Source organism: Carettochelys insculpta, chromosome 11 (assembly GCF_033958435.1).
Source record: "Carettochelys insculpta isolate YL-2023 chromosome 11, ASM3395843v1, whole genome shotgun sequence".
In the NCBI taxonomy this organism is placed as follows: domain Eukaryota; kingdom Metazoa; phylum Chordata; order Testudines; family Carettochelyidae; genus Carettochelys; species Carettochelys insculpta.
Window position 1 is genome coordinate 18,389,193 of NC_134147.1, and position 23,663 is coordinate 18,412,855.

The following is a 23,663-nucleotide window of genomic DNA, read 5'->3' on the forward strand; positions in this document are numbered from 1 at the left end:
ACAGACCACAATTAAGTCTGTGTAGTATGCCATCACCCAGAGACCACAGGGGAGATACAAGTCACAGCAGACTCTACAAAAGAGCTGTCAGACCAGGTCAGACACTTAGTTTATCTCAGGGGTGGGTAATAAAGCAGCCTGTGGTAGACATGGTTTGTCAGGGCTCACTGCTGCCAGGCCAGATGCTTTATTTCCCTGAGCATCCACAGGTATGGCCACTTGCTGCTCCCACTGGCCACAACTCAATTCCCAGCCAATGGGAACTGCAGGAAGCAATGGCCTGGCCCACGTCACTTCCCACAGCTCCAACGGAAAAGCAATGGCGAACCACAGCTAATGGGAGTTGTGAGCAGCTAGCCATACCTGCAGACACTCAGGTAAATAAAGTGTCCAGCGAACCACATCTGGCCCATGGGCCATTTATTGCCCATCCCGTGTCCATCTGTCTCTAATAAAGGCCAGGCCCATGTGCTTCAGAAGCAGAGGTAAGAACCTGAAAGCAGACAGAGTATTCTGCCCCTCCCTTGGTGGTCACCTATAATTAAGATTGGCTTAAGCCATGAAATAGGAAGGTCAATATCCCGTCCAAAACTTTGGTGTCATGACAACTCAATATTCTTGATATCCATATCCAAACCCTTTTTGTACATTCTGTAATAAAGAGTGTGTCTGCCCCAAACTGCTTACAATCTAAATGGAAGAGTGACAGAAGAGTTACATAGCAAAGCTAAAGGCAAAGAGACAGAAGTGCTCCAACTCACACTGCATGTTTGTAGCTGAGCCAGGACTTGAACCCTGATCAGAGCCCCCAGTACAGTGTCTTAGGCACAAAAAAAAAAAAAAAAAAAAAAAAAAATCACACTCCTGGCTTCCAAATGCTGCTTTCCTAGCTCACGTTTCCTTTCACCGGAATGGTGAGCAGAACCTTGCTCTTAGTATAAGTCTACCTGCATCTTCCCATTCTTTCAGTGCAGGCTTTTTCCTGGCCCAAGGACAGGAATAAGGGCACCGCCAAGCCTCACTGCTAATTTGCCATGCATGTAACCTAATCTTTAAGTAGCCACTCATTTCTATGAAAAGGCGGTACTGGGAGGACCTGAAACTCCTGAATTCTCAACCCTTCTCTGAAAAGCTGTGGCAATAGCCACTCACCTGTCTATCTCAAGCCCCACATTTATGCCATACTGACCTGTAGCATGAGCTGATGTTTGTACATAATCCCTAGAATTTACATGTCACATACCACCAAATCTCAAAGCACTTCACAGCAGGCGGCTACTATAATTATTTTCGTTTTACAGATGGAGAAACTCAAGTCCAGTGTCAGAGTTGGGAGCAGAATACAATTATCCTGGGTCAAGCACTTGATCTCCTAAGTCCCACACACGAGTGGAACGCCCTCTTTAGGGACCTACCAACAAAGACCACACACTTTTACCACTGTGCGGACAGGGAGCCAGCAGTTGGGAATCACAGGGTATTGCAATGTGCTATTATCAGAGAGGTAGCCATGTTAGTCCACAGCTTTGAGAACAAGTAGTCTTGTGGCACCTTATAGACTAACAGATATTTTGGAGCATAAGCTTTCGTGGGCAAAGACCTGCTTCATCAGATGCAACCTCTGATTTATTATCAGGTAGCATCTGTTGAAGCGGGTCTTTGCCCACAAAAGCTTATGCTCCAAAATATCTGTTAGTCTATAAGGTGTCACAAGACGTCTTGTTGTTCAATGTACTATTGTAACCCACACCTATCACTAAGTTAGAAGGAACCAACACAGAGCTGTATGGTTTATAGTCAGGTCAGTAGATGCAACACGTGTTCAACAGCGTATGAAATCTCACATGCTGCCCCAATACTGGATAGTTACCCAATAGTTGCCAGAACAGTAAGATACTGGTTTATCTGTAACATGGCTGCATCTAAGAGTGTGTGGATGTTCTGCAGGCACTGAAGCCTGGCTTCCAGGTGTTGCCGGTCATGGCCTTCCATGGCGCGCAGCTCTTCATCTGTCAACCCAGCAAACCCTGCAGGTGGCACAGGCATGGGAGGGAAGCCTATTCAGAAGGAAAACAGATGGTCTGTAAGAGGATCCAATGCAAGCTTCTTCATTCTCCCTCCAATGAGCAAGGTTTTAACTTCTGGTGAAATCTATTAATTTACTGAAGAGCAGATGAGCCACCATGTTCTTGACAAGTTGCTAATGTAGCTCTTTGAGACAAAAAGTTTGGATATTTTCTTCTTCCTCCCCATGCTCCCAGTAGAAGAACTTCCCCCATCCAGCCCTCAATGGAAGTAGTCGCCCTATCTTACCAAAGAGAGGTGGCAACGGCATTCCCATCCATGGAGGAGGGAAGGGAAAGCCAGGCACTGTTCCCACAGGGGCAGTATCCGATCCAGAAGCTGAACCACCACCAGGTCTTGAAGTACTTGCTGCAGTGGGTGAAGGTGACAAAGAAGAGAACAGTCATGGTACTTTTAAGCCCACCTATGTGATTTACACATAGACAATGAGGATTCAGCATTTCTTCAAACATATCTATGTACCTTCCTGGGATCAGTGTTAGTTAATCCCACATTATAAAAGGTAAGGGGATATGGGGCCATTCATCTCTACGGGTTCCAGGGGTGGAGTCTAGCTACCTCAGGGGCAGGGAATGGAACACAGAGGTTTTTCCTCTGTCTGGGGCACTACTTTAGATCCAGTCCCACATCTGAGAGACTGGCTGGCTCAGAGGCCAGGAATTTGGTACAGGACCTGTCCCCTTTCAGGGGTACCAGCTCCAATCCATCCCCAGATGGGGAAGATTAGCTGGCTCAGGTGGTCATGGAATACAGAATATTGAGTCTTTTTCCCGTTAGGGCACCAGCCATAGATCAGTAGCATCAAAGCTGTTTTCATCTTGTGGTGACTCTGTGCTCTGTTGATGAGTCTCTGTCCAAACCACAAACAGGGGCCTTGACTAGTGCAACTGGCCTCCCACATCAGTTTACAGGTCTAGAAGCAACTAGGCCAAGGAGGACCAGAAGCAGGTCATAGTGAGGCAGCACCAGGGAAGCCTGTCCCAATGATGGCATGAAGGATAAGTTAGAATATTGCTTTTCACCTGTTGTCTGACCGCCTGAAGTGGAGGGTGCACTGGGAACAGCAGAGGGATTTTCAGCATTATTGGGTGGCTGGACACCAGGCACTGGAGGAAATGGACCTAGGGGAGGCCAGAGAGGGAACATCCCAGGAGGAAATGGGGGCAGGATTCCTTGAGGAACTGTGAAGTAAAGGAGAGAAGCGGGTGACCCATGGAGAAGCGATACCAGACAGACACTACATTTCTCCAGCACCAGGAACAAAGCCTCAAGTGTACTACCCATTTTATAGGAGGTACACTTACACACTGTGACAGTCACACAATGGGACAGTGGCAGCTCCAGCCACAGGATTATATTCCCCCTCCTGGATTCTGGACCTTTGACTCTCACTCTGTTGCTCCAAAAATTATACAATTCCTCTCAATTACACACAGCTCTAACCTTCCCTGGAACCAAAGAGATGCTAAAAGGGCCATATGGGAGTAACCAGAGTCAAATGGCCCAATACATTGCAATGGGGTTGTGCTATATAACTGAAGGCAGAATTTTGCCCAAACAAGGTACATTCAGTAGTACAGCAAGACACTTCAGTTTTTCAGTGCTGGGCAAGTAGTCCTGGCATCACCAGCTGCTGCATTTCTGTGCTGGGTGCAGTGACTCCTATCTGGGATGAATGGCACCAGGACAGGAATACTGAGAACTGCTTAGCCCACTGGCTTGGTGTCCAGAGAAGCTGTACTTACAGTTAGGTGGCTGAGGAATCAGCGGAGTCTGGTGAGGCTGGGGCTGCTGCTGCTGCGCTTGCTCCTGTTGCTCAGCTGGCGTCTGGGACTGAGCAGGGAGGGAAGTGCGGAGGACGTCCATGCGGCAGGTGGGGCAGGTCTGCTGCCGCTGGAACCACGAACGCAAACAGCTGTGGAGGGGCAGAGGCCACCTGGTTAAGACCGGCTCATTAAACAGGTAGCTTCTTCAGGGCAATAGGATTTATACCCAGCAATTAGCTGGAGACACCCACGTCACCCACAGCTACTGTTTCTCACACTTGCCATGGGTAAATAAAAAAAGCAGTCAAGTAGCACTTTAAAGACTAGCAAAATAGTTTATTAGGTGAGCTTTCGTGGGACAGACCCACTTCTTCAGACCATAGCCAGACCAGAACAGACTCAATATTTAAGGCACAGAGAACCAAAAACAGTAATCAAGGAGGACAAATCGGAAAAAAATGATCAAGGTGAGCAAATCAGAGAGTGGAGGGGTAGCAAGGGAAGGTCAAGAAGGCCATGGGCAGGGTGGAGAAGAGCGGAGATGTCAGCTTGTGTAGTTGATTCAATCCATGGCTTCTCCACAGAGACAGCCAAAGAGTCATGTTCACAGGGTGTTTGTTAAATAGACCCACTCACTGGGGAGTGAGCTTGGATCCACCAACTCGCTGGCCTCCAGACAGCAATGACCAGACACCCCCATTGAGAAGAGACGGACTGGAAAGCAGAGGGGACTGAATTCCTTTACAAATCCTTTTTGGTTGTTTGGTGCTGTCCTGGCTCCAAGCACCCTACAGCAAGGAGGAAATTACCATGCCCTAACTTCTCAGTTACACAAGGACAGGGCTTATATTTTCATGCCTTCAGCAGCTAACTCCATACCTCATGGAAAGCCACCTACAAGCAACTTCGTGGCTAGAAATATTAGCAATAAGCCTTTGCTCACCTGGTGTGGAATATGTGGTTGCATGGCAGACGTTTAGCCCCTGTCACCATCTCCTCCCGGCAGATAATACACACGTTATCCATGGCCTGAAGCTCTTCTGGAGTGGCATCAGGGTATCTGGGGAGGCAGCAAAGTTTTAGGAGGCAGTAACATATACATTCTCTGAAGACCTAAAAGGGCAGAGACACCAACAAAGGAGTAGGGGACTATCATAGGATATAATTCAGCAAAGGGAAATTTAGGCTGGATAGCAAATAGATCTATGAGGCAAGTCCATCTGTCCAGATGGAAAAAGTCTTCTTTACCTATGGCATGCCAGCCTGGATGGGACAGGACTGAGGGGGTTATGCTGGATCAACTGAGATCCACTAGGCCTCTAACAAGCTGGATACTGGACTGAGGGTCTTAAGCCAGACTGCTCTAATGCTGATTTCTCCTCTATTAGTGAAGCTTAAAGATCCAGGGAGATTCAGTGGAAACATGCTTGTGTGTGGTCTTGTGGCCAGAGGACTGAACTGGGAGTCAGGAAATCTGAACAATATTCCCAGTTCTGCCAGTGACCTTGAATAAAACAAAAAAGCAGTAAAGTAGCACTTCAAAAGACTAAAAATAATTTACTCCATGAGCTTTTGTGGGACAGACCCACTTCTTCAGACCATAGCCATAACAGAACAGACTCCATATTTAAGGCAGAGAGAACCAAAAAAGTTATTTCCCCTCTCTGTGTCAATTTCCTGCTCCCCACCCCATCCACTTCAGATGTGAACTCTTTGGGACACGTGCCATCTCCCTCGGTGTCTATGCAGTGCCTGACTCAATGTGCTCCGCCTCACTCCAATCTCAGTCAAGGGGGCTGGAGTCTCTGCATTGCTCTACCCAATGCCCCAACTGCCTCACGAAGCATCTCAGCTGGAACCTTCAGGTCCTATCGTCACCAGTTTCACACAACAGAAGCAGCTGCTCTCTAACTGGATACTTACAGCGTGTTCATGTTGCGAATGGCACGGCGCGACATGATGGCATCAGTCACAGCTCGCTTGAACTGTCTGAAATGACACACAAGTGGCTGGAGTGACGTACACAGGAGCGGCATCAGACTCCCAAGCATGTGCTCGGTCGATAGCCCAGAGACATCTTACCTCATGGCCAGGTACATGGGCCGGATGGCAAAGAGAGGGAAAGTGTGCACTTTGATCATGATGGTCATAAAGGCCATGTACAGCAGCACTTTAATGAAGCCTGAGGAGGAAGGAGAGGTATTAGTGTTCCCTTGCGTGTACTTTTGCTCAGAAGATCTCATTGCCTTCAAACACTGGTGAACTCCCACAGCCAACCTGGGAGGCAGGGACATGCCTTGATTTTACAGGGTAGAGAAAGAGGCACAGAAGGTAAGCAACTTGCTTGCTCCATGTCACACAGTGAGTCAGCGATCCAGCTAACAGAACAGAGCCCAAGAGACAATCTCACTCCCCGCCAAGAGGTAGGAATGGAATTCTCGAGTCTTTGGCTCCCAGGTCATCCCTGCTCTAACCACTGGACAACACTCCCCTCCCAGGGCTGGGGATAAAGCTCCAGAATCCTGACTCCCCATCTTCCTTGCACCAACCACCAGACCACAACACCTGCACAAACCAACCCACTGTGGACTCCTGAAATCCACTGACACACATTTAAATTCTTGCCCTAGTGAGCCAAACCATCAACATTTTAGAGCTGGTGTACACTACAGAGTTAGATTGACATAAGACATCTTACATCAACCTAAACCTGTAAGGGTCTACTCAAAAATGAAGCTTCTACCAGTGTAACTCACGCACTACACAGATTGAACTCCACCTCCATGGGAGGCATAGCGCCTAAGTCAGAGGTTTGAAACCTGCAGCTCCGCAGCCACATGTGGCTCTTTAAGGACTTTTGGGGGCTCCTAACACTATAATTGCAAAGTGAAAAAACTCCTCCTGATTATGTTTTTTTTTTATAAACAACGGACGTCTAAAAGCCCAACAATAGCCTAAATAGCAAATGATACGTGATCTTGAAACACTGAATAACTCTCCCTTTAATATGGGCAACGCATTGTGGGGTATGACACTATCTGTGTTTTGATTGTGTTGCTCATAAAGCTGATTCTGAAAAGGAAAAAGGAAGCTTGTGGCATTCCTGCTGTAATGGGCAACGCACATTTTAAGAAAGATCAAATTAAATGTGAAGTAAAATTGGCAAAATTAAAATAGGTTTGGGAGCATAAGCCAGGAAGACAGTGGTACAAGTACACGTTGAGTGTGAGGAAATAGAATACACAAAAAGTTTGACTGTCCTGCAGTAAACATGCACCGCATTACAAATAATTGTGTGCGCTGTTCTGCAAATAGGGGTTACAAAAAGTCTGGTTTGATGTTAGTTTATCCTCTCGTATTCATATGTTTTGCGGCTTTTGAATTATTGAGTTTTTTAAGCGGAATTTGAAAAAATGGCTCTTTTTGCTATTTGGCTGCTGACTCCAGCCTAAGTTGATATACTTAAATCAATTCAGTGTAAATGTAGACACTACCTGGCTTACAATCAACGGTTGCTGCCTGTCAGAAACCATCACACAATATCAATTCAATCTGTGCAAGGACACGTGCCGCCAACTGTGTTAATGTGTAAAACCAATTCAATTACTGTGGTGGCTGCATGTCAATGTAATCAATGCAATTTAAATTTTGCAATGTAGACTTACCCAAAGTTTTAATGATAAATTAAATCATTTTGGAGCACTACAGGCTTCTTTTATGAACATAGCTCCTCCTGAGCTCCATTTCAATCCTGCTTTCTTCCCTTCTACTGATCAATGAAGGCGAGACCATTTGCAAACACCTTTCCCCAAGTATGGGAGAGTCTGGGCGGGGGGCGGGTGCAGGAGAAGGGTGTGGGGTCTGGGTGGGATGGGGGTGGAAGGTCTGGGAGGGAGGGATCATGGTGGGCAGTGAGGGGTCTGGGCACAAGGGGGTGGAGGGTTTGGTGTATGAGATCTTGGCAGGAGGGGGCAGGAGCAAGACAGGGTGGGAGTCTGGGTAGGAGGGAGGGTGCCGAAGGGAGTGAGAACGGAGATCTGAGTAGAGGGAGGCTGCAGTAAATAGGGGTAGGATTGGGGGTCTGGATGGGCCAGGACATAGGAGCGGTTGGGGGTGCAGGGTCTGGGCAACAGGTGCAGCTTACCTGTTCACCTCCAAATGCACATGGCTTCTGCTCCCGGGCACCACCCTCCACTGCTCTAATTGGCCTGGATTCCAGCCAATCAGAGCAGCGGTATGAAGCTTCTGGGCAACACTGCTGAGGCCGCCGCTGCTCCCCTTCCCTTCCCCCACCTGGGAGAACAGCAGCATGCAGCAGTACCGCCCAGAGTCACTTCCTGCCTGCAGCCCCTGGCAGAGCCCGTGGTCTGGATGTGGCCCACGATTTGCTTGATCCAGCCCATGAGGCTCAGGGTTCCAAACCCTTCACCCCACCATGGGCTGGATGCTATGAAGAGGAGCCCTGAGCCTCAGGGTTCAGATCTGGACTGCGGGTTCCACACCCCTGCCCTAGATTGTTAGATGTTCATATGGGCAAACGCACAAGTCCGCACTGGACTATGGAAGGAGCTGTTTGTTATCCAGAGCTGGGGAGAGTGTACCTGTGAAGAGCTCTGTGTATAACATGTAGACAGCTTTGTTGTCCCACGGATTCTCACTCTGCAGGTCGACCGAATGTAGAATGTATTTTATGAAGATGGTGAGTACCATAGTCATGAGGATGGCATACTGTGGGGGCAGGAAAGAAAGAAGAGACAGGTCACAAGATGAGCCAGCCTTTCCAAGGCTTTGGAACACATCTGTACCCTGCGCCAAGCTCACCCCACTTCTCCAGGTGAAGGGACCAAGTCACATGGTAGGAAACTAGTGTCTCTCAGCTAAGCCCACACAGATACAAAAGGCAATCTGAGTGCAGGGAGAGGGGAAGGGAATGGGGAGGCTCTCCGTAGCTCCCAGGCAGATAGTCTGGGAGTGCAACTCTACAGGAAGCAGGCTGAAGGAAACCTCAATAGGTAGGCAGAAAAGACTCAGCTTAACTTAAAGACAGAGGCCTTGGGAACCAGACCTGCATGGAGCAGATGGTCTCCATTAGAAATCTCAGAGCAGGGTGAAAGGACTCGCTTGATGTGATGATATGCAATAAAACTCAGCCACAAAGAATTAAAACCAAGAGAGTGCTGATGCACTCTATACCTAGTGAGCCCCACAGTCTTACAATGAATCACAAGCCTTTGATTTGCAGCTAGTATCAGAGCATGGCAGATATTTCTCTCTCCCTCCCTTCCCCGCCACACAGGCAGACTCATTCCATACCTCAAACCCAAAGACTAGCTGGACAGAGGCTCCCCGGGTGAGGATGCTGTGATAGGCGTGGCTGACAAATAGGAAATCCAGGACACCCAACAAAAGCATCAGAGCTGGATACAGAAAGAAGGGAGGTTAGACATGGTAATTACAAGATGAGGGGTGATTTAGGATGCACATGAAGCAGGCTTGACAAAACTAAAGAAATGGGTATCTTCACCATAAGACTAGGAGCCAGGACTCTTACAATCTAGTCCTAGCTCTGGAAATGGAGTGCTATTTAGGAGCCAGAGTATAGGTCTGGGAACCAGGATTCCTGGGTTTTACTTTTAACTTTCCCACAGACACCCTGTGAGACAGTGGCAAGTTGCTTCACGTCTCCATTTCCTCATCTGCAAAGAAGTACTAACAGCCTTCTCGCAGGGGGCTGGGAAGCACTAGGCAATAGTGAACTGCTATGTCCCACACATAGAACATTTCAAATCTTAAACTGCAGGTGTGTCAAACACTGATATTTATACTACAACATAACCCGAGGCAAGATCTGCAATCAACAGCACAAAAACATTTCAGTGGGTCCCTTATGCTACATCTACACAGTGTTATTTTGAAATAATCCATGCCAGAATAGCTATTCCAGAAGTTTATTTCCAAATAATACAGCTACATTCAAGAATGCATTTCAAAATAGCTCTGAGCTCATTTTGAAATAACATGCCCTGACACATAATGCCTGCTTTGAACCTGTCTAATCCGGCACTCTCGGGACCTGAGTGTTGCTGGACAAGAGAATTTGCTGGACCACAGGAGGTCTGTATCACTGAGCAGCATTACCAAGACTTCACTGCTTATTGGGCTCTTAAAAGAGATTTAGGGGTAAATTACAACAACTGAATAACAGCACATAACACAGAGCCAGGTGGATGGCTGTAAACAAACTTTATGGTATCTTGGAAAACTTGGACTTATCCAAGATAAGTGGTCACCCAGCTAACTAAAATTGTGCCAGCTTACAGATGTTGCCAGACAAGAGAGTTCTGGATTAGACAGGTTCAGTCTGTAGTGCCACTGGACACCATTATGGCTTATTTCGAAATAGCGCTATTCTGTGTCTGAACAGCTCCTATTTTGAAATAAGCATTATTCTTCCTGCGATGAGGTTTACAGAATTTGAAATAACACATTCGCTATTTCAAATTTATTTCAAAATAGCGCGTGTGTAGGGCAGATGCCAGCAAAGTTATTTCGAAATAAATTCACTGGGTGGCTGTAGCCTCAGGGTCCTCTGAAAACCCCAGCCTCAGTTTCCCATGGCACCATCTTGAAGGAGTCAGCATGTTAGCCCCAGTGGGTTGCATAGTTTAATTCTTCCTTTCTGAAAGTTTCAACCAACTACAGGGCTCTCCTTGATGTCCTGTCCTCAACTAAGTTGTTGAGAGCTGTTAGAACAGCTGTTCTGCTCCTACCTTGAAGCGAACAAAGCAATCTAATCCACAGAAGCCTTTGTGGAAGACATTACAAACTGTCTTGACAAAAGTTATCAAAGTCTCACATTCAGCTGCACAAGTGGGAAGGGATTTTACACGAGCACGTTTAGCCTGTCACATGCAAATTATCTTCTGAAATTATCTTTCCTGGCCAGATGCTGCTGCTTGTCAAGTCATGGAGAGGAACATTCAGAATAAAGAAACTTCTCTCCCCCAGGAGATTTCTGTCACTTATCAAGCCAAATCATCCCTGCATTAAACTTAGTTGCTTTAATGATTTCTCCAAACCCGTCTCTCTGCATAGGCAGCACTTTTATTTACAAAGTAATTTTAATTTTCACAATGTAAGCAGAGGTGAGCAAGCATCTCACCCACAGCTGTGCTAGCACACCTCAGACACAACAGCAGCCCACCATTCTCACTGCCATTCCAGGCCTGACTCATTCCTACACCACACCGCTGCCAATGCTCCTCAACCCCAGCCTGCAGCCCCCACATTCCAGTTCTGGAGTCTCCCTTACCACTGGCAGTGGCCCTCAATCCTGAGCAGCAGCATCCCCTGCTACTCTAGCCCTGATCCAAAGCACTCCCACATAGCCTAGTCCTGGACTTTCTCCCAACACACAGTTCTGTCACTGCCTCCAAATGCTGACTTCCTGCGCTCCCTGCGATACCACTCTTGGACTCTTTGTCTCACAGACCTGTCAACGTTCCTCAATCCCAACCCACAGCCATCTGCTAGTCCAATCCTGAGCTCTGCCTGAGCCCCACAGCGCTCTGCTGATGCCCGTCAATCCCAATATCCAGTCCCCTTGCTATTCCAGACGTGAGCTTCACCCACATACACAACTGATGCTACTCAACCCTAACGTGCAGCCCCAATTCCCACCCTTACTAATCCTACCATGGGCTCTCTCCACCAGACAAGATCTGCCAATAATCTCAATTCCTGACCAGCTAAATCCCCTGCTATTCAAGTCCTAAACTCCCAATATCAATTGCTGAGGACAAATTGTATGACTGCTTTTGGAAAATGGAGACAAAGCGTATCTCAGAAATCCGTGAATCTCAGACATGAGCAATTTAGTAGTTCCCACCAAATCAGTCTCTCAAGGACCAGAGCTAGTCAGGGAAAAAGATTCCACATAGCATCTGGAGATAATTTGAAGCAACCACTCTCATATCACAGGGCAGATATGTTAACATGCTGAACCAGTCCTGCTCTCTACAAGGCTGAAGACTTCCCTTGCAGGTAAATTATTGCATAGCTCTGAAATATCTGGAGCTGGGCTCTGCTGGACACAGAGCACTCTACAGGGGTCAGCAACCTATCCAGGGCGGAGTGCTGAAATTTGACCTTTTGACCTCGACATACCCTGCCCCACCAGTGCTGGTGAAACTTTTGAAAGTCACTAACAGTCCTACAACAGCTTCATGACCAAAGATGCAGAGCTTAAGGTGGCAGTTGGTAGTATTAGCTGGTCTTTTGTTAATCCACACGCAGCATGCCTTTGCGCGAACTCCTGGCTGCAGGGGGGACAAGTGGCAGGGCTGATCTCCCAATTCATGTGCCAATGAAAATTTGCTTGCACATCACTCTTGGTACTGTGCCAGGAGCTGCTGACCCCAGCTCTGCTAGATGAGCCTCACATCGGACCCATTATGGCAATTACACTGTAGTGGAGGAAGAGGGAGTGAGGACAGGGAAAATTAATAAAAATAAAGGCACTTACAGATTATGCGAAAATGAAAGAGCCAGGAGATGTTTGGACTCCTCTCCATCTGGGAAGAAATGAACACACTTTTAGGGCTCTCCACCCAGTTTCCCCAAACTTCATTCTCTGCAATCTCACTGCATTAAACAACCTGAATTGCAGAGTTACTGAGGTGGGACCAACAGGCCAATCTTATTTTCTGTCCACCTTGATGTCTACAGTGCAATCATCACAGTGTCTTGCTGGTTCCTCCACTGCTGGCATTGCAGTCTTGCTGATCCTGCAAAGAGCTGAACGCTCTGAGATAATGAGGCCCTTTAGCTCCTATGGAGTCAGTGCTTTTACTATTTATGCTACTCCAGCATGTTGGATCGCCACTCAGGGACTAGGGCCTCCCTGTACAAACAGAACAAAAAGATGACCCTGATCTTAGGGAGCGTATAAGGCAAGAGAACAGTATGACTGTCCTGAGAAACAAGAGCTTTCAGTAGCACTAATAAATGACTGTAGAACAAGCAGACGGCACAAAAGGAGCTGCTTCTCATGCTCTCTACAACCGGACACTCAATGCCCACTTACAACCCAAGCACAGGAATAAGGGTTTCCACTCCTCTGAAGGACACAAAAATACAATGGGTAGACAGATTCCTGTTATCAAGATTACTGAATGACTCCGCCAAGAAATAACAGACAACTCCTATCTGGCATCCTGCTCAGTGGCATGTTATACTTACAAAGTCCACCCGGTCCTCAGCAAGCCAGTGGAAGCACTTGAGGAAAAGGAGGAGGGTGAAGAGGGCCACGAAGCGGGGACTGAAGTCATCTCTGAAGACGGTGAAGGCCAGACAAGTTTCTGTGACTGCATACCATGATCTCTCCAGTAGGTGCTGTGACAGAGTCAGAGAGAGTTAGCAGCACTGTCCCAGCTCCCCATACACAGCTTATCTTAACTCTCTATAGTGAAGGCACTTATTTGTATGGGCTGATTTCTAATGGAAAGGATTCTCTTTTATACCCCATCACCTTTCTTTTCTCTACCACCTTTCTTCATCAAACCTTGTGATGCTACTATGAAGTGGGTATTAATTCTATTATACACAAAGGTAAAATGAGTGACTTGTATCCATGTCCCTCCGATGCACCAGTGGGTTCAGAACAAGGACTAGAACCCAAGTCTCGATAAGACAAATCTCCTGCTGTGTATGTATGGTCCTGTGGTTAGAGTGCTGGCCTAGGGCTCTGAAGAACAGAGTTCAATTCCTTCTTATGCCCCAGGCTCTTTACGTGACTTTGGGCAAGTCACTCAGCTGCTGTGCTAGGGTTTCCTCAGATGGGGTCACAGTACTTCCCTGTCTCATAGGGATGTTGGGAGGATAAACACATTCAAGACTGAGATGCTCAAACTCTCCGGTAATGGGAGTCATGGAAGAGAGAAATGCAAGATTTATCCTCAGTGTCAAAACTCCATTAATTTACAGTCAGTGCAATCTCAGAGCAGCCCTTTTCTACTGTGTAATATCACCCAAGATTTTACTGGATCTAATCCATTATAATGGCCAGAGGCCTCACTCACCTCCATTTCTGCTGCTCGGAGCTGGCCGAAAAACACTTTGCCCATGAATTTGCCCAGGAGAAAAACCAAAACGAAAGCCTGAATGTAGAGAACCTGCAGGGAAGAAAAAGGAAGAGACTGAACTAAAAAAAAAAAAAAAAAAAATGTGCACACCAGAGCTTATGAACCACACTGGACCACAAGAAAAGGCTGATGAGACCAATCCTGCAGCACCGCTTCTGGCCTAGATCAGACATAACAGGACCTTCCCATTCTTGAAGTCAGATTTACAGCACCCAGGGATTTACTTTAACCAGTTATGACCATCCTCTGTCAACTTTAAAGGCACATAACACTCTCCCACAGTGTTCCATATAAGCTGGGTGTTTGTGCACCTGCTCAGGAGAGATTCAAATGCCCCTCAGCTGATTAGTAAAACACCCACAGCTAGACTGTTTCTGCTGGTGGTACAAATGCACATGCCTCAGTGCACATAAAAAAAGCTTATTCCACACAGCTGGAAAAGATCAGAAAGAACATTGCCCTTCCATATTATTTCCCATCCCCAAACAACAAACCAGGCGTCTGTCAGTCTACCTTTTCACATAGCCTTCAGGATGCATGCGCTCTGTATACCGTTGGGTCTGGAATTCTTATTCTTATTCTGAAGGTGTTTTGGTTACTGTGGTACTGGTGACATGTGCAGATTTTTATCCCTACATGCACCTGCACGTTACAGCATATGTTAAAAAAGTCTAACCGAAAACAGATTAATGAGTCTGTCCAAATTTAGCTAGACTTTTGCAAGCCAGCTGTGGAGTCAGTTGCATGCACGTAGGCTTATTAGTACTTCCCACACTACAGAAGTAGTTTGTTCCGAGTACAACCGGCTCTGCAACCGCTGTAGCGTGGAAGTGTTTGTTTTGGTCAACATACCCTGGGGAAATAGAAAGCAGAAGTGAACTGAAAAAAGAGTCACTGAATTATATTGATAAAAGAGCAATGACTCATCTGAATGCTGTCCAGTGCTCCCTGAAGTAAACTGAGGGTGGGGAGGAGAAGAATAGGACACTGTCTGTTCCCTAGCAGAGGGCTATCAATCTCACCCAGAAATCACCACCACAGTTTACACTTATCAGCATCTTTGCTGGAAGACTCAGAGGAGTGATTCAATACACATTGACCCATGGAGACAGAACTCCCTCCAGGCCAGGGCTAAAGCCTAATGGTGGATCAGGATGGAATACTTGCCCTGCTGCTGCAATGCTATAGCTATGCTTGAGATAAGGAGAGAGTGACAGTCTCCAGAACCAGCATCTTTCAATGGCATTGTATGACTGAAATGAAAGGAAAAAGAAAGCCAAAATTTCAACTGGACTAATAAGATTAATTTGGGACCTCAAATTCTGGGCCTCTAACTCAAGACTTAATTAATACAAGCATGAAAGGAGAAGGCCAAAGACTGTGCAGGACTGGGCTCTGCTCTCAATCACAATAACCCCGGTTTTCAGCTCTGTTGAAAACACGGATGTCCCATACTCCCTGTGTAGATGCTGAGGAAGTGCATTACAAATTGTTTCCAGGGACTAGACTACATCACTGAATAAAAGGACTGCATTGACAGGAGTTTGCATTACTGCCACTGTTTTTATACCACATCCCAATAATACACCAGAGTCCTACCTGGAAGAGGAAAGTTTCAATTCCATGGCAAACTCAATTCACGCTCTTGCTGCTGTTACTGACAATAAGGACGACACTTATGACAACTGTGCTGGATTAATTCCAGCTTGGATTCCGAAAGCAGGCCAGGCCCCATTAAACTGATCAACACCAACAGGAGTGACTTTTAGTCATCACCAAATTGGGAATTCAAAAACTAGCTTTCATTACCAATCCCCTGGTGACGGGGCACTTCCATAAGGCACCAGATGGCCAGGGTAGCAGTGCAAGTGAAATACCAATAGTTGACAACCTCACCCCCTATTAGAGCAACCTGATCTCATCCCCATAACTTGTGCAGCCCACGAAGGGCATACTTACTGCCATGCTGGGGCTGGATTTGGTCAGGTACACCACTGTTGGATAGAACTGGTGCTTCAAGTAATAGGCATGAGCCACTACTGCCGATGTCAGAGCCAGGCTGGCAGCCATAATGACTGCTGATCGGAACATCTCCCCAGTCCAACGACCTAGGTGAGGGAAGATGGACATGACCATATGGGTTACACACAGAACAGAACCCTAGCTACTTTTAGATCAGCTGAGGCTAAAAAACAGCCACCAAATTTGCGTTGTAAGGGCTCAATAATCATTGCTGAATTTGATTTGCAGCTTCTTGGCTTAAAGTGCTCATCACATTCCCCCCTTCATCTTCTTTGTATTTGGCCTCCAATACTGTGAGTTCCCACCAATCAATGGAACTTGTCTGCTGATAACTGTCTCCAAAATGCCTAGCACACATTAAATGATTACATAGCAAATTTCCTTTCACCTGAACAAAAACAGTTATCAAAGGAAACCAAAGCACTTTACTACAAAAATAATCACTCTATGCAGCCACCTCTAGGGTGGGACAGGAACGCTCTTAAACAGCCACACGGCACCAATGAACAGTTTATGACTGGAAGCAAAGAACAAGTAAATCAAGATGGAACTTTGAGGGGAATTTTAGCTACAAAAGCAAATATCCAAACTGGAATTTAGCCACAGCATCATGGGTTTTAGCTTCAAACCCTTGTGAAATGTGAGGGTCTGGTGCTTATACCAACACTATTAGATGCATATGCAAAAGAGGAGGTATTTTCAGGCAAGTCCTTCATCCTTTGAGTGTGTGATTCAATACTGAAATATCCAACATGAGCTAACTCCAACAGAATTAACTTGATGCAGGAATCCCTGAGTGACATTCTTTGGCCTTTGTTATGCAGGAGGTTGAACCTAGATAATCAGAACGGTCAATTCTGAATAAAAATTGGTGAACAGTCAGTTTTGGCCTTGCTGCCTTTATACACAGCCAACAGATATATTAAAACAAATGCCTGCTGAGAACCGACCAAAACTTCAGAGAGGCCATAATCTAAATCCAGCCCTCCTCTAGCATAAAAAATGCAGTTTATCGAGCGGAGATTGTGCAGTTCAGTAAAGAAAGTGAATACAGCCATTGTATTATTTATAAAACTAATAATGAAAATAACTCTCCTGGACCATCAAGGCTGTAATCAAGAAAAAAAAACAAAAAACCTGAGTTTTTTCCAGGCTCGACAGTTTTTTACCCTACTTTTTCAAGGATTCTTCATTACATTTTATAGGCTAGACTGAGCTGATTTAGATGGGAAGTGAAGAAAAAAAAAAACAAATGAAAGAAAGGCAAAGTTAACAGTACTGTGTATCAGTCATAAGTCAGGAAAAATAGAAATTGGTAAGGGAACCGAAAGGACCCAGAGAATCCTATGACCAACAGAATTAAAGTGTTTTAAATACATTAAGAGCAAAAAGAAGTCTAACAATGTTTTGGTTCATTACAAGATGTAAATGGTAGAATTATCAATAATACAGAAAAGGCAAAGGGTTCAATAAATATTTTTGTTCTGCATGTGAGGAAAATAAATATGTAAATACAAAGAAGTCAGAATATGAGAGAGATTCCAGAAGTCTGGAAAAAGGCAAATATAGGGCCCACCTATACAAAGGGAAGCAAGGACACCATAAGAAATTACACAGCCAGCTTAACTTCTATACCCTGAAAGATAATGAAGCAAACAACTACACAATCAACAGAAATACTCTAAAACAGTGTCTCTCAAAGGCTACGTCTACACGTGAAGGCGACATCGAAATAGGCTATTTCGATGAATAATGTCTACACGTCCTCCAGGGCTGGCAACGTCGATGTTCAACATCGACGTTGCGCAGCACCACATCGAAATAGGCGCTGCGAGGGAACGTCTACACGCCACAGTAGCACACATCGAAATAAGGGTGCCAGGCACAGCTGCAGACAGGGTCACAGGGCGGACTCAACAGCCAGCCGCTCCCTTAAAGGGCCCCTCCCAGACACACTTGCACTAAACAGCACAACATACACAGAGCCGACAACGAGTTGCAGACCCTGTGCATGCAGCATGGATCCCCAGCCACAGCAGCAGCAGCCAGAAGCCCTGGGCTAAGGGCTGCTGCACACGGTGACCATAGAGCCCCGCAGGGGCTGGAGAGACAGCGTCTCTCAACCCCCCAGCTGATGGCTGCCATGGAGGACCCCACAATTTCGACACTGCAGGACGCGGATCGTCTACACGGTCCCTACTTCGACGTTGAACGTCGAAGTAGGGCGCTATTCCGATCCCCTCATGAGGTTAGCGACTTCAACGTCTCGCCGCCTAACGTCGAAGTTAACTTCGAAATAGCGCCCGATGCGTGTAGCCGTGACGGGCGCTATTTCGAAGTAGCGTGCACGTGTAGACACAGCTAAAGTGTGGTATGTGTACCACTGGTGGTAACTGAAAGGATTTCAAGGGGTATGTGGCAGAAAATAAATTCCTAAAAATCAGGCGATAAGCACTAGGATGGCACTGGGAGAGGAGGCACACCAATAAGGCCAAAGTCCCTAAAGAGGTGTGTGAATGTTCCAAGTTTGGGAAGCACTGATCTAGAAGATAATACAGTGATAAGTAAGAGTCAGCATGGATTGATCAACAGCAAATTGCATCAAACTAACGTGACAGTTTCCTTGAGAGGGTATCAAGTCTTGCAAACTGGGGTGAAGCTGTAGATGTAGTATATTGTGACTTTAGTAAAACTTTTGATACCGCTTCTCGTGACCTTGTCAAACAAATTATCAAAATGAAACCTACATGGAGCTACTATGAGATGGATGAAGAACTGGTCAGAAAACAGCTCCAAGAGAGTCTCATCAATGGTTTACAGTCATTGGAACGGCATAACAAATGGGGTCTTTTAGGGATCAGTTCAAGGCCTAGATCTGTTCAATATCTTCATCAATGGTTTAGACAATATCTGTATTTTATAACACATAATGATGCTCTAACATTCTCCAGAGATACCAGGGGAATGGAATATGAGTAGCTACTGAAGTCAGATGCATGAGTTGGGGGGGGGGGGGTCATCAGATGCCACTCATGCATCTGATGAAGTGGATCTTTGCCCATGAAAGCTTATGCTCCAAAATATCTGTTAGTCTATAAGGTGCCACAAGACTTCTTGTTGCTCTCGAAGTTACAGACTAACATGGCTACCTCTCTGACACCAAAGTCAGATATTTTAAAATCAGCGGGTCCAGATATTTGCATCAAGTTTTAAAAAAGCTAAGGAGGTCAATGGAAAGTTAATGACTTTCAGTAAGTCTTGTCACACTGGGGAAGTTCTGAAGAAGTGGGTCTACCCCATGAAAGCTCACCACCTAATAAATTATTTTGTTAGCCTTTAAAGTGCCACTAGACTGCTTTTTTGGGGAAGTTCCAGCAGACTGGAAGAAAGCTAAAGTGTGACTATCTTTAAAAAGTAAATAGGATGACACAGAGATTGACAGGCCTGTCAATCTGACACATATCCAGGGGAATAGTAACAGAGAGGAAGCCGTGCTAGTCTATAGACTATCAAAACAAAAAACAGTCAAGTAGCACTTTAAAGACTAGCAAAGACTTTGCTAGTCTTTAAAGCGCTACTTGACTGTTTTTTGTTTTGATATCCAGGGAAAGGTAATGGAATGGCTGATACTGGACTTGGTTAATAAAGAATTTTTAAAGGGTCATGCAATTAATTCCAATCAACATCAGTTTATGGAAAATGGACCTTGTCACACTAACTTAGTATCATTTACTGACAATATTAAAGTCATTGATTAAGAGAACGTGCTTAGACTTATGTAATGCATTTGACTTGTTACTACACTACATTTCAATTGAAAATAGCTTATCAAATTAACAGGACACACATGGAATGGATTAAAATCTGGTGAACTGACAGATCTCAAAAGGCAATTATAAATTGTGAATCACCATCATCTGGATATATTTTTAGTGCAGTCCAACTGGGACTTGTTCTTGGCCCCATGCTATTAAACATCTTTATGAATGACTTAGAAGAAAACACTAAATCACCACAACATTTACAGTTGAAAAAACGTGACAGAACTAACTAAAACAGGATAAGTTAGGTCACTGATACTGAGCAACATGCACAATGTATGTTTTAATACATAAAAATATGTACATTCAGGAATAAAAAAAAGTAGGCCTTACTTGCAGCATCTATTCTGGGAAACAGTGGAGCTAAAACTCCACTACTGTTTCTAATTTGGGATACATTTGTATCCCAAAATAGAAACCGCATGGCCAAAAGCCATACTCCAAACAGCAGGATTATTTTGAGCACGGTGTTTCATTTCTGGTAACCCTTGGGTTCAAAATAAGATGCCTCAGAGCAAGTAACACAATTTGCCCAACAAAAATTGCTTAACTTGTTTTGAGTTAGGCCCTAGCCTGGCTGAAAACATTTGGGAATTGGAAAGGATAACCAGATAAATGAGAGCTGCCCCTACGAAATTGTGGCCAAAAAGGCTAATGCAATCCTTGGATGCATACACTGTGGATTCTTGAGTAAGAGTAGAGAGGTTCTTTTACCTCTGTATCGGGCACTGCTATGACCACTGGTAGAATATTGTGCCCAGTCCTGGTGTCCACAATTCAGCAAGAATTTTGATAAAACTGGAGAGGTTTAAGAGTAGAGCCATGGGAATGGTTCAGGGACCTGAAAATATTCCTTTTTTGATAAATTGAGTTCCTTAAGCCTATGTAGCTTAACAAAGAGAAGATTCAGGGGTTATTTGATCATAGTCTGTATGTACCTAGATAGGAATAAATACAGGTTGAAACCCTCTAGTTCAACACCTTTGGGACCTGGTAGGTGCCAAATGAAAAAAACTGACTATCTGTCATTCGGCAAAATTGTCTAGCAGCACCACTGACACGTCCAGCTCTTACTGTGCTCTTAAGACATTTAGGGGTTAATTACAGCTACATAGCAAAGAACACTAAGCCAGAACTGGTGACTGTAAACATACTTTACTTGGTGACTCCCATGGTAAGTGATTATCCCACTAACTAAAACTAAGCCAGATTACAGATGTTGCCAGAAGAGACAACGCTAGACTAAAGAGATTCAGCCTGTATTTGGGAAAAATACTTGAGAACTGGCTCTTCAATCTAGCAAACAAAGATCTAACATGATCCAATGGTTGGAAGTTGAAGCTACATACATTTAGACAGGAAAATAAGGTGTGCATTTTAATAGTGCAGTTCATATGTAACGCAAGGAAAAAATTTATCAAACATTGTAGTGAACTGGTAATTTTTAAAATCAGGATGGAACATAGTCCTCAAAGATCTCTCCTAGGAATTAATTTTGGGGAAGTTCTATAGCCTGTGTCACACTAAGGTCAAACGAGATTGGGCTGGGCAAAGTCGGGAGTGGACCAGATTGGGTGGGAGATGGGAGGGTTCGTGAAATGTCATAAAGAAGGTGCAGCACAATCGGCTGCCAGGTCTCAGGGTCGTACATTTCATTTAAAATGTTGAAATATTATTGTTTTTATGTATGTGTATTCACATTTATATACCTGATTAACAACATATTTATATTCCACACTAATTTTCTTACTCATGCCAAAAGGGACTTTCTTCATATGAACATAACCGAAATTTTCATGGGTTTGGATTACACTAGACAGATTGCGGGAGCCTTGCTAATTGCAGGGATGAAAAGTTGGGCCCGACGTAAAAAGTCTGCTTCTACAGAATCCCTGCTAATGTTTTTTTCCCCCGTCAAGCTACCATGCAAACCTCTGTGGTAAAATTCTCACTGACATATACTGACATCCAATATCCCAGCTAAAGCAATAACATCAGCTAGCTCTTGTTGCACTTTTCATCAGTAGATCTCAAAGTGGTTTACAAAGAAGGGGCAAAATCATTAACCCTGTTGCACACATGGGGAAACAGTTACGGGATGGTGAAAGTGATTTGCCCACAGTCATCCCACAGATGACGGGTACAATCAGGAATAGAACCTAAATATGCCGAGTTCCAAGACAGTATTCTATCCACAAAACCACAAGGATTAGCACCTTTCAGCTGAGTTTATCAGAGTGCTGTATGAAAGAAGGAAATATTCACATCTTACTGATGTGGGGAGGGGCCAAGGGGAGAAGCACATGACCTGTGGTCACAAAGTAAGTCACAATGAAGGTGGTTCTGTGGTTGTGAAATACCAGATCGGGACTCAGGAGATATGGGTTCTACTCTCAGTTCTACCACTGATTTGCTGTGTCCTCGTGCACATCACTATCATTCTGTACATGAGTGGTAAATAGTCTCAGAGGGGCAGCCATGTTGGTCTGTAGCTTCACTAACAACAGGCAGTCCTGTTGCACCTTACAGGGTAACAAATTTATTGTCATAAGCCTTCATGGGCAAAACCCACTTCCTCAGATGAGCTGTAAAACGGGAATAACAGTCTTTTCTTTTCTCTCCCATACTTAAGTTAGAATACTTTCCCTGAAAAGCATACAGTTTTTCTTACCCTGCATTTTTAAAAACCAAATGAGCACAATGGGGCCTTAAGGCACTAGCACAGTGACAAATAAAAAAATAAACCAGTAACAGTCATAGTTTCAGAATAAGGTGTCATGACTCCCAGAATTCTCTGTTCTACCAACTAAAGAGCACACTCTTCCAAAGCCAGGCATACCCCTGTTTCATGATTCTCAACTACAAGACCAGTCTGAGACACACCTGTGTTTTCTGAATGCTTAAATACTCAGTCAAATTAGCAGCATTCCTGTGATAGGACATTAGAACATCACTTTATTAAAAAAGCAAAACACTGACATGTAACACAAAGTAGTTCCATGCTCTAAGACCATCATACATTCCCCAAATCACAAATAGGAGTGTGGAATTTTAGTTAGCCATTCAAACTGCTTCTTTGGCCATGTCCCGCCCTCTTGAGGAAAAAAAACAGCAGAAATGTAGCACTTTAAAAGACTAACAAAATGATTTATTCGGTGATGAGCTTTTGTGGGACAGACCCACTTCTTAAGTTCAACTTCACTTCCAATCCAAACTGACATATAAGTACAGAGGACCAAAAAGAAAAAAATTGCAATAAAAATTGACAAATCAAATAGGATAGAAGGAAGGGGGTGGGAGGGGTGTTAACTGTCCTTTCTGAGATAATTATGAGCATCAAAGGGAGGGAAGTTATTGTTTAGGTGCAGGGAAGTTATTTATAGGATGAGTTTGAGACAATATCTCTTTACTTCAATTTCAAAAGAGTACTGGTCAGTCCCCTAAACCTGTGAATTACAATCTCCACATTTAGATTAAAATAATTTAAACTATATAAAACAGCTGGCAGAGTTGTAGTTAAAATGTTAGATAGTTTCTGAGGCCGCACATAGCAAGCTATATAAGTCACTTTAACAAAGGAGCTACATGCACACTCGATTGCAAACAGCTAAAACAGGAATGCTGGCAGCCTGTATCGAGTCAAGCATCGCTATGTACCATCTGGAGATTCTCATAAGAATATCATTTCCATGCCCCACACAAACCAGTTTCAGTCAGTCCACTTTCTTTAAAGTAATTTAGTTCTTCAAATATTTCTGTGCTACAGATTTTTAAAGCACAGAATTCACTAATATATTTTACATTTCACGAATGCCTTTCACACCAAA

At 44.8% G+C, this 23,663-nt stretch overlaps 1 protein-coding gene across 2 annotated transcripts in view; it reads right to left on the reverse strand.

Annotated features, from left to right (window-relative positions):
* SYVN1 (synoviolin 1) overlaps window positions 1-23,663 on the reverse strand; it is a 29,895-nt gene that overhangs the window by 4,568 nt on the left and 1,664 nt on the right. For both annotated transcript variants that reach the window (XM_075005644.1, XM_075005643.1), the window contains exons 2-14: window positions 15,953-16,101; window positions 13,931-14,023; window positions 13,092-13,244; window positions 12,376-12,424; window positions 9,165-9,268; window positions 8,453-8,579; window positions 5,934-6,033; window positions 5,775-5,840; window positions 4,795-4,911; window positions 3,831-4,000; window positions 3,108-3,266; window positions 2,314-2,433; window positions 1,871-2,057 (exon numbers count right to left, since the gene is read on the reverse strand). In XM_075005644.1, coding sequence (XP_074861745.1) covers window positions 1,871-2,057; window positions 2,314-2,433; window positions 3,108-3,266; window positions 3,831-4,000; window positions 4,795-4,911; window positions 5,775-5,840; window positions 5,934-6,033; window positions 8,453-8,579; window positions 9,165-9,268; window positions 12,376-12,424; window positions 13,092-13,244; window positions 13,931-14,023; window positions 15,953-16,084 — 1,577 coding nt within the window. In that variant the 5' untranslated portion in view covers window positions 16,085-16,101. The remainder of the gene's footprint in view (window positions 1-1,870; window positions 2,058-2,313; window positions 2,434-3,107; window positions 3,267-3,830; window positions 4,001-4,794; window positions 4,912-5,774; window positions 5,841-5,933; window positions 6,034-8,452; window positions 8,580-9,164; window positions 9,269-12,375; window positions 12,425-13,091; window positions 13,245-13,930; window positions 14,024-15,952; window positions 16,102-23,663) is intronic.